Source organism: Calidris pugnax, unplaced genomic scaffold (assembly GCF_001431845.1).
Source record: "Calidris pugnax isolate Ruff unplaced genomic scaffold, ASM143184v1 scaffold8, whole genome shotgun sequence".
Taxonomy (NCBI): domain Eukaryota; kingdom Metazoa; phylum Chordata; class Aves; order Charadriiformes; family Scolopacidae; genus Calidris; species Calidris pugnax.
This window is the reverse complement of record NW_015090830.1, coordinates 926,325-937,472: the sequence shown is the minus strand read 5'-3', so window position 1 is coordinate 937,472 and position 11,148 is coordinate 926,325. Positions and strand designations below refer to the sequence as shown.

Here is an 11,148-nt window from a genome sequence, read left to right as displayed (position 1 = left end):
GGGGGGGCTGCCGCGCTTTGTGGGCTCTCGAGAGGGAAGCCACGGCAGAAAAAACACATTTTGCAATGAATTCTGTTCTTCTAGTGATGGATCAACACCAAAGTAGAGCTTTTCCTTAAAGATGCTGTTAGCTACGGGTTTCCTTTTATAAAATAAAAGGGGGGAGGGAGAGAGAGAAAAAAAAACCAGTAACGATAGTGGATTCCACATAATTTTAGAACATCGATCAGAGGATTTGCACACGCGGGTCTCCTGAGGCTGCCCTTCTTCAGCCAAGTCCTGCTGGGACGACCTTATTCTTCAACATCAGTGTTAACTTTGGCTGAGGAAGGCTGCTGAAACTTCTGACGTGGCTATCAAAATTTGTTTAGCCGGTCTGAAAATGTTGTGGCTTTACATTAATTGGCAGCCTGTCAGCCACTGCCTGCTTCCCGGAAGGGTCTGCCATGGGAAAACTGCTTTCTGCTTGCTCCCTTCTTCTGTTCCTGCCAAAGCATCTCCTGTTGGGCACCGCTGGAGAGGGGGTATTCTGGACCTTTGGACTGTCAGAACTTTGTTCTCGTTTTTTTGAAATACATCGTTACTTAGGGGATCACAGGACCAAGAGCACTGTTAAAAACCACGTTTGCTTTAACACAGTGAACAAGCATGAATATCCTCAGTTTATTTGCAGCCGTTTATCATCTAGGTACATAAAAAACACTTTGCTGTTTCTTATCTTCTAATTCCTTGTTGTTAGGACTTATGGCACTGTAATTTTCTTGGAAAATATTATGCTTTTTTTCCCCACAATGGTACATGGTATAATAGCAATAGCCTGTAGTAACTGACTGTAGTCGTACGATCCTAAGGATGCATAACTGATTTTAAATGCAACTTTTATACTTTACCTCCTTGCACATAGATTCTAGTATACCTTTAGTACATCTAGTACGTGTGAAGTTTAGGTCTATTTAATAAAGATTAATATTTTAAATGAAGAAAACTAATTGTTCATATACATTTTAATATATTTTCATTATTCAGTGGCTTTTAACAGGCAGACTTCAGGTTTATCTCCTTTGGTTCTTCAGTTCTTTCAAAATTCACGTTACATAATCCTGTTGCAAGACTGATTTCTATTTCCTTGTAGCGTAGTCCTGGGGTTTTTTAGGATTACAGTCCTGTCTCTATTATAATCTATGTGCTGTCAGGCTATTTGTAAGGAAGGGAGGGTAGAGCAAAACTGTGATTCAGTACTTCCTGTAAGGGCATTTTCAGAAACTACCAACTTTGGCACGTAGCCTTAGTCACTTCTGAAAATAATAACAAATGAATCATTCTATAATTATAATTTTGTCATTGTATCAACACCAAAACCTCAGTGATACATTTGCCTATTTAAGCATAAAGGAGAATGCAGAAAGGATAATTTTTTTTCTTTTGTTTTTGGTGGGTTGGGGTAGTGGATGAGGAAAAAAGATACTCGAGATGGATGATAAACTAGTGATGTTTGGTTTAGTCTTCCTCGCCCTTAGGCTGGGGCAGATAGAAAGGCTCTTAAGGTCAGTAGGAGGAGTTTAATGATGAGGATATTATGAGTAAAATGCTTCCTGGATTCGGGTTTCAGGCTTATAACGGTTAGAGGTGAGCTGTAGAGACCTTCTGCAGCCAGAGGTGGAAGAGGACTAAAGCTAGTTCAGCAGTCACTGTCGCTGCAGGAGGACAGAAGGAAGAGGTAGGTTGGTTGGTTAGTTGGTTAGCTACGAGACTTTCCTCTCTCTGGCTCGTGAGACAGACGTTATGTGTACCACAGAACAGCAGTAGTGGTGAGATGGGGGTTACCTTAGCGAGGGGCTAGTCCAGGCTTCAGTGGTTTGAAAGGTGCTGATGCTCGGCCGTAAAAGACTGGAGATGCTCGTTTTCCTACAGTTATAAAAGCTGTATTCTGGCTGGGTTATTTTGGGGGCATTAATATTCACGATGGTATCATCTATATAGAAAGTTTCTATCACTGTTAATGATGCTAGCTTTACAGATGGGACTATTCTGATGCACTTATGTCTAATTCTTGTTAAATATAATTCTAGGTATAAGCACACATGGCTCCTGGTGCCTCAAATGAGAAGAAAACTGATGATGAACAGGCTTCAAAGTAAGATTCAGAAATGAATTATCTTGTCAAAGTTTGCACTTGTCTTCCTCCCCAAACTCATTACACGCTCATTTAGTTTAAGATAAAGTTTATGACACAAATATTAATTATAACATCAAGTATCTAATAGAAGCTGTTTTGTCAAACGGAGTCTTTATCTGCTTTAACCACATCTACACGGAAAGGTGGTTAGCCATTTTCATTTATATGATGGTGAATTTTTCCAAGTATAGGTGATGTTTTTATTTATTTATTTATAATTTATATACACTCCAGTGAGCTGTTGAAATGTTGACTTTGGTTGCTGCTTATGGCCAGACCTGCTTCAAGAGTTTGAACAAATACTTCAGTCTGTTTCTCTAATCCTTACTTTCAGCTTACTTTGTAAAACCATACATGATGTTTAGTCCTCAGGTGCTCATGTTTTGTTTAAACCCCCAGAAATTGTTGGTGCCTTACGACAGTGTGAGGGGAATAAATTGTCTGTTCCTTAGAATATCAGGCCAAAGATTTTTATCGGGCAAACTTTGCCTCTACTGTAAATCCATGGCATTGGTCCTGTGTACACATAGTAATATGCTTACTTTTATTGCCCATTTTACCCCAGGGTCCAAGTCTGCAATTAGATCTAGATGGGCAGATAATGAGTACAAGTTAGTAACAGCCCCTAGCTGCAGTGAGGTGGTGGGTTGACGAGTGTTGCTGGCAGGGCATGAGATGAAAAAGGTGAAATACAGACACTGCCAAGGAAGGAAGCTGTATTTAGGCCAGGCGTGAGGACAGTGGTGTTGGCACGTACCACGTGGATTTTGCTGTACTTTTATTAGAGGCCTCGCCTTGTCACAGTTTATTTCCTGGAGAGAAGCTTTTATTGCTGGCATTCTCATAAAGAAGGAAATATTTTTTTGCTTGCCTAAGAACAAATTGTAAAGTGATTTCAAGTCATATCCTATTTGTATGTAAAAACTATTCCAATAAACATCAGCACAGCCAGCTATTTGATCTACGTTAATGAGTTGCCCATTAAATATGGGTAGAGAGTCCCACAAAACCAGGAATAATTCAGAGGAGGCAGCCTGGGAATTCTGCTCCTGTGAGCTGGCAAACCTCGGGGCTGTCTGCGCCTTCTCTGAAGAGCCATAAACCTGCTCTTTATTTCTCCCAGAGTCAAACAGGTCTCTCAAGGGAAGAAGAAAGGCGACTAAAGCCTTTGGTTCTACCTCGGGTGGGATTTGTCTGAAGAGAGGCAAATGGGGCACGTGGGAGACGGAAAGGAATTACCACTGAAGGGGCGAGTGAGCCACCCACTTTGTTGGGCTGCTTTTCCAGTTGCTGGAGGTGGTAGTCTGTGGAGGATGGATTGGGATGATACCTCTTTCTTTGGTAGTGTAGCTGCTGCCAGACACTGAAGAGAGAAATGCAAGAACAGAAACAATTGTTATACATGGAATATGGGGGTTGTAACTATTGTCTTTGCTTTCTGAGGAACAGTTTGGTCACCTCAGTATGGGCATCAGGGCCACTTTAGGCTTCTTAAGGTGTAACCAGTACATCCTGCACAGGATTGGCAGATAAGACATAGGACCTACAGAAAAGCACTGCCCTTCTGGAGAGGCATTAGAAGACAGACAAGACAACCAAAACCATCTAAAATAGTGCTAAACACCTAGGCCTCAGATTTGTTCTGTAAACTCTTCACAATTTTTTTCATAAACTCCAGGCAAACTCTTGTTTGTTTCCTCTGACAAAGCAGTTTGAATTTGCTGAGACATGCGGTGAGCCTTCATTAAGCTATTAAGTCATCTTCTTGTGTCTGGAAGATATTTGTTGCTTGATTTCATCTCTCAGGAACTACTTTGAAGTATTGGCCAGTTTTTTACTTAAGCTTGTGATTATTGACTAGTCTTTCCTACCTGTTTCAACTGAACATAAAACAGCAAGCACAGAAGGCAGACGTTTTATGCGTTGTTCAGCTTCCTTAGTTCATCACCCAATTTTCCATGAAGGCGATCCCACATGCTAAGTAGTTCAGTTTTTCCTCCTTGCCTTGTAGTTTCCTGGTTTTTCAGAAAGATGCAAAAATTTTATTTTTTTTAAGCTGTATCACTTCAACCTATGAGGATGTGAATTCTTGTGACTTCTTCCTCTCTTTCCCTTTTTCTTGATTTTTTTTTTTTTCTGTTCTGTGGTTTGTGTGCTTTTTTGTTTTTTGTTTCCCTTCAGATTTCCATTTGCTTCTTTCCTCTCTTTCTTCAGATCCTCTGTAGCGTTGTTACCAGTCTAATGCCATAAACATTTTTGCTCCTGGCTGGATGACACAGAGTTACAGTGAGCCAAATTGCCAGAAGTTCCTTTCAGGCCTGTTTATAAAGCCTAAATCTTCTAATTGCCAGAAGTTCCTTTCAGGCCTGTTTATAAATCTTCTCTTGCAAGACATAAGGTGGTAATGAAATTTAGGATTTCCTTAAAGTAATGCATGAGGAACCAAAATAAGATACTGCAGACATACTTAGCTGTGGCATTTCCCAACTTTGGCTGCTTGACTCCGTAAAATTAGCATCTGTTCAATGTAGGGGTTTGTATATACTCTATATGTTTCACGATGCTTCTGTCCTGGCAGAGAGAATTTTATCCATCTCTGCAACCCTCATCTGGAGAAAATGAAAGAAGACATCCTGTACCATTTTGCTCTTGGGACTGGTACCCATGATTTTCCAGCATTGTTTGGAGATGTAAAGGTAAGAAGCTTTATTTCATTCAGCAAGCCTGAGCTTTTCTGCAGAAGGTGAAAGTGTAGCTGTCTTCAAAATGAGACTAATTGTGTCAGCGTACCACCTACTGAGGAATGAATGGAAAGGGGAGAAGATTTTGTGGGTTCTTTTCACTTTCAATATCAAGCAAAACTGGGGATAATGGTTTCTGTCTGCGTCTTTGTATCCAGTAAAAAGGCAAATTCTGCAGTCTGCTCAGGTAGAACTCCCTTTGGGGGGTCGCCTTCAAGCCGATATCTGTCTTCTACTTGTTTAAACAGGATGAAGGCTTTGAGCGCTATATAGAAGAGGGGGACAGTTTCCATTGGTTTTCTTCATGGCCGTTTAGAATGATTATGAGAAGAACCACATCTGGGAATAGCTTTGTGTTAACTGCATTAGTTAATGTTAATTGCGTACTCATGTTGATCTTTGGATGTTCTTTGATATACTGATCATGCTGTCGATTTTCTGTTGTTGAATACTGTCCACCCCAGTTTGTATGTGTTGGAGGAAGCGCTTCACGGATGAAATCTTTCACTGCCTACATCGCTGAAGAACTGGGGCTTGGGAGGCCTGGTGATGACTATCCCAACATCTGTGCGGGAACTGACCGTTACGCAATGTACAAAGTGGGACCTGTGTTGTCAGTCAGTGTAAGTACTCACCTAATCAGCCACGGGATGCTGTTAAAAGTAGAAAATATGAATGCACACTTCTTTTAAATACTTAATAGATGGAGTCAGGTTTTTAAGTTTGTATTAGCCATGCTCAAAATAGTGCAGTCAGCTATTTATGAATTCCTTTTTAGCCCATTCTGGTACGAGGGCAAATCTCTGAGACCTTTATTCCTTTCTTGCTTCCTTTGTCCTTGGTGTATCACTGAGGTGTTAATGGCCGTATACATTTTTAGAGCAAACTTACTGTTGCCTTATTCCTGTGGTGTGTCCTGAATAATGGGGAAAAAAGGTCACTTGATGCATGCAGTCTACTGGAAAAAATGGCTGTATCCCATCCAGAGCTAAGTATCTGCAGTGGCATTGTCAAATGTGCTAACATAGCTTAAGAGTAGCACTCCGTGGGACTTGTGCTGCCAACTCATGTGTGCATTTTAAAACTTCATACCTTCAATTTCTAGATACGATTACATACTTCAATTACAATTGCATAACTGTAGTGTCATTCTGCACTCTTGAGTTGTAATTATCACATTATCAAGTTAAGGTGGACTTATATTTCCTGAACTTTGTGACTAAACCACAATGTCTGTGTTCTGAAAAAAATTAGCTTAACTATTCACTAGCACTTCAGGTTGGTAAAAAATCAGAGTGGTGTTTTTCTTGTGTTTAAGAAAAGTTCTGTGATGCAGTGCATTTGTCAACTATTAGTAAAGGACACTGCTTATACTTTTGAGAATGTAAATATTCTATAATTCATGGTTTTTAGGAATATTGTACTTCATCCATAGCCCACCAAAGTCAGTGGGAGTCTTTCTGTTTACCTGCAGTAGCCTTTCAGCATGCCCATAGGTTAGGGCTTTTGTGGCAATGAGTTAAGTGAATTTTGGAAAAAAAACATCAGGAAGGGGATATTGTCCATTTCCTTCTTCCGTCTATATTTTGCATTGTCTATGTGAATGTCGAATGTGAGTTTCTGCTTTCATTTCAGCACGGTATGGGCATTCCTTCTATTTCAATCATGCTGCACGAGCTGATCAAACTGTTGCACCATGCCAAGTGTTCCAACATAACCATTATCCGCATTGGCACCTCTGGTGGAATAGGTATTTCCCATCTTGATTTATTTTTTTTCTTCAAAGCAAAGCGTCTCTCTGGATAGAGTAAATACACTTAGGAGATCTGACAAAGTGAAGAGGACATTCCTGTCCTGTATGAGAAGTATGAGATAAAGAATATGTAGTTAAAAAGTAAAAATTTCATTCTTTCAAAAATTATTTCTAATAATAAACTGAAGCAAGTAGGCATGCACAAAAAAACTCTCTTAGTGAATTCAGGGGCAAAATTGCCACCTTTAAAGGAAGCAGGATTTGGTCAAGATGTGTGTTTTATGTGTGTGGAAACAAAGCATTAACTGCATTGTGAAGTTATATATATATGTATATATTTTATTTTTTGTTTTTCTCCCCCTGCAGGTCTGGAGCCAGGCTCAGTGGTTATAACTAGGAAGTCTGTAGATGCCACCTTCAAACCTCAGTTTGAACAGGTTATTCTGGGAAAAACTGTAATTCGCAGCACGAACCTAGATGAAGAGCTAGCTAAGGAACTGATGCAGTGCAGTAAAGAAATCAATCAATTCAATACAGTCATTGGAAACACTATGTGCACTTTGGATTTCTATGAAGGTAAGGCTGGCAACAGACTAACAGAAGTATATTGTAAGCAGCAACAGATAAATATTGAATAATTAAGGTTACAGTTCACTGAACAGAGTGCCTTCCCTAGTTAGAATTGCCTTGTCAAAGCAGTGATCAGGCAACTGAAGATAATAATTTGCTGAGTTTTGTCAATGGTGCTACACAGGAGCAGCCACTGTCAGTCTGTGTGGCTCCTCAGACACCAATCACAGGTGCAAGTGACACTAAAAAAGAAAGTGTTGGGATTGTTCTCAACTTACACAGCAAAAACTGAAAACAGGCTCCAGGGCATTAATTTAGGAGTACATCTCCTGAAAACAAAAAAAGATACTGAGTAAAACACTGTAATTCAACTTTACTGTACATAACCTGCTGCTGTTTATCTGTAGGTGTTATTCTTGAATAATTTGAATAAACTAATTTTCTCAAAAAATTATAATAGTATTAGCTAGTTAGCTTAAGAGACTCTTCATCTCTTACCTTAGAGAGTCTGTAAGTAGTAAAATGTTCATCCTTTTAAGGTAGCATCAGGAAAGCATCTTCAAGCCTGGCAGATTTTCTAGACAACAGTAAAGCAGAAAAAAAATGCAGCACTTCGGTACAGCTTAAAGTTTGTTACTGAATTTTGATGCATTCTGCACATATGGGTAAACTACTGCTTACACTTTCCCATTTATGAATTTGAGAATTTAAGATGGAGAAGACCAATTAAATTAGCATGATTAGCATTATAAAAAATATAAGTAACATGCAGAAGCTGTAGCAATAGCTAAGAATCATTTTTTCCTGTTTGTCTTGTGCATGAAAATATAGAGTAGTAGTAATAGCTGGACATTGTATAGAGGAAACTGCAATAATTGGGTGTTTTAGAAACTGAATTTGTTCTGTGACTTCATCACACTGAAAATTTCTACAAAATTACTTTGTAGGACAGGGCAGGTTGGATGGTGCAATCTGCTTATATAATGAAGAAGAGAAACTGCAATATTTGAAGGAAGCTTATGATTCTGGTGTCAGAAACATAGAGATGGAGTCTTCTGTATTTGCTGCAATGTGTAATCTCAGCGGTGTCAAAGGTGAGCTAACTTAAGTCACTTTATTCAAATTATAGGAAGTTTTCTGCATTGCTGGGGGTTTGTGGTAAAAACTGTGAATGGGGTGTTAACCTGCCTTCTGTATGCAAAACAAACCCCCGCTTCTAGTTATAGTTTTGTTGCTATGGTTGTTTGATTTGGGTTGTATTTATTCACAACTTAGGTAAACTTCCTCATATGGTTCTTAACACAGTTTAGTTCTGTCATTTGCTATTCCAGCCTCTGGCAAGCACATAAATTATTAAAGTACCTAATTATCCTATACCATTTATTTGTTTTCTTCAGTTAGTTTTTGAAGTTTACCGGAAGTAACTGGTTAATTTAAGCAATCAGGTGATTCTCATATATGTAAAACAAATTGAAAATATAAGTATTTTGTTTAGACTTGTGGCTTTAATTCTCAAACAGTTGAAGATTTTTAGTAGCATCATGAATAAATTATTCCTAATTGTAAAATGAGTTTTAAACTTTTTTTACACAAGCTAACTAATCTTCAGTAAAGATTAGGGAAAAAAAGTAAGTGGTTATAAATACGTAATGCATGCCTTTCTACTTAGATTGTTAACTATAGTCTGTCACTTTCCTTGGCAAGGAATTGGCCAATTTAAAGCACTGACGTTTCTCAAACTTCCTTAAATTCAAGGAGAACAAAATGAAGAAAAATAAGCAAAAAGGCCAACAGTTATATCAAGAACCCTCAGGTTGTGCTGACTTGAGAGTGATTAAAAACCCAGCGCATTGTATCCCTGAGCCACTGGGGAGCCTGGTCCCTTTTGCTGTCTGTGCTTTGTAGGTCTGTGACGTGTGTATCACTGCTTGTGCTCTGCAAATTGTCAGTAGCAGAAACCCCAGACGCAGAAGAGTCGTGGTAGAGCCCAGCTGGAGTGATAGTAGGGATTTTACCTTTGGGGCTCTGATCACCAAAGGGCAGCAGAGGAACCTGAGATGATCCATTAGATCCTCGTACACTTGCAGTGCTCCCCATCCTTGAATGCCACTGAGGCTCATCTGCTGATTCCCGAGGGGTGGCATCCACAGCCATCCATTGAGTTGGGGATAAGGTAGATAGTGGAGGGCTGTAACTACGTCTGGTAGAACAGTGTCTCTGCTCACTTCCTACCAGTCAAGTCCTGGGTGCTTGTGAAATATAATTCCTATCCAGAAAAACATAAGAATCACGATATCACAAGTATCTGCAACTGCCTGAGAGCTCTTGCTTCATTAATGCAGTGATCAGTCATCTTACGCTATTCATAATGTTTTTTGTATCATCCACAGCATGCTAGTACCCTAGCATCTTATGGTGCTGGGCACCATTTTTGGGCGTTTTTCTCTCATATTTCTAATCTTCTAGCTGTTTGTTCAAATGTTTATGCTTTTTTACTGTAGAAGTGCCAGAATGTCATTCCTAACTAATGCTGCCTTCTAATTTCTAGGTGCCGTAGTGTGTGTCACTCTTCTGAATCGGCTTGAAGGGGATCAGATTAGTAGCTCACACGATGTGCTGGTGGAGTATCAGCAGAGACCCCAGAAGTTAGTGGGATATTTCATTAAGAAAAAGCTTGGGAAAGTATGAAATATCCGTGTTTGTTTTACAGAAGCAGAAGGCTTTCACACGGCTGAAGTCACGGTCGTGCCTTCTGTGCGTTGCAGGTCTTTTGCCTCAGAATAGTTTAGAGCATTCCGCGTGTTGGCGGAAGTTAATCATTTATCTCACTGTGCTTTGGGAACTTGAATGTGCTGAATGGACTTCAGTTAAGTTTTGCTTAGTTATGCGTTGCTGGATTTAAGACTTACTTTTCTGTGAATTGGAAAGTGGATCTTTTGTGAAGGACAAACCTGCTATAATATATGAAAAAGCTTTATTTATCCCTACTGTAAAAGAAAAAGTAGGAAGAAGATCAAACTTTATTGCCAACTACCTGCATACCACCAAATTAAAAATAACTTAAGAATGCTAATCTCTTTCTTGTTGTTATAAAAGATTATATAAATTATAATTGTCTTTGTTGCTTCACGTGTAAAGAAAACTTACAGTGAATGCAGTTTATTTTTTGCAAACTTTGACAAATAATACTATTTTCATATATTAAAATTTCATGAAATTGCAAAGTGTGGGACTGAATTTTCTAAACATTAAGGACTTGACACTGAGCTCTTGAATACCTGTACTTCATAAATATTGATACAACAAGGTCATTCATATCCCATTTTAACTATACGCTTGAATCAATACCCAGGAAACATTTATGCATTAAGTAATTTTGAATAACTCAAAATAGTTTGCTGAATCAAGGCTCCTGCTTACTGGAGAGTAACCAAAAGCATTCACAAGATGCACAGCCTGTTCACAGGACTGCATTATGGTAGTTAATTTTTTTCCCTTTTACTTTGTTTCTTTTTAAATTGGTTTTCATCTCCATGTCTGCAGGACATAACACTCCCTGTTGTGTGGTTCTCGGTTCTTTTGAATAACTGGAGAAGATCTATCAACTGTACGGGCCATCAAACCATCTCAGCATTTTTTCCACTACCATTGGCCTAGTGTTTGTTTCTGTTTTCAATCATACTCATTGCTGCTTTGCTGCTATGGTTGAATATAATTATGTAGTCAACTAAAGAAAAATGCATTTATCTCTCTTTCTGCTGCAGTGGAAAGAGAGGAGTCACAGGTAGAAGAGTTGGCTCTCAGAACAGCTGTCACTGATCCAGCTAAATGGGATTTTCTTTTCAAGGATTGTAGTCTGCAATGCTCTATTAACAAGCATAAGAGTTAGATGTAAGAGGAAGTGATGT

The 11,148-nt window shown here is 39.1% G+C and overlaps 1 protein-coding gene across 2 annotated transcripts; it reads left to right on the top strand.

Annotated features, from left to right (window-relative positions):
• Positions 1 to 668: 668 nt before the first annotated feature.
• UPP1 (uridine phosphorylase 1) lies at positions 669 to 10,464 on the top strand. 2 transcript variants are annotated; one of them, XM_014940756.1, is made up of 8 exons: positions 669 to 688; positions 2,070 to 2,134; positions 4,755 to 4,872; positions 5,382 to 5,540; positions 6,553 to 6,667; positions 7,037 to 7,246; positions 8,188 to 8,334; positions 9,789 to 10,464. In XM_014940756.1, the coding sequence occupies exons 2-8, from the start codon at positions 2,082 to 2,084 to the stop codon at positions 9,926 to 9,928; spliced, it is 942 nt and encodes a 313-aa protein (XP_014796242.1). In that variant the 5' UTR covers positions 669 to 688; positions 2,070 to 2,081; the 3' UTR covers positions 9,929 to 10,464. The 2 variants fall into 2 exon arrangements, with proteins under 2 accessions (XP_014796242.1, XP_014796240.1); XM_014940754.1 differs by lacking the exon at positions 669 to 688 and adding an exon at positions 1,574 to 1,717.
• The last annotated feature ends 684 nt before the right edge of the window (positions 10,465 to 11,148 follow it).

What these genes read in the sequence shown, in the direction of transcription:
- UPP1 (XM_014940756.1), top strand. Translation starts at nt 2,082, where the DNA reads ATGGCTCCTGGTGCCTCAAATGAGAAGAAAACTGATGATGAACAGGCT. An exon ending in GATGATGAACAGGCTTCAAA is followed by an intron (nt 2,135 to 4,754) that starts GTAAGATTCAGA and finishes CTGTCCTGGCAG; the next exon opens with AGAGAATTTTATCCATCTCT. An exon ending in CACTTTGGATTTCTATGAAG is followed by an intron (nt 7,247 to 8,187) that starts GTAAGGCTGGCA and finishes ATTACTTTGTAG; the next exon opens with GACAGGGCAGGTTGGATGGT.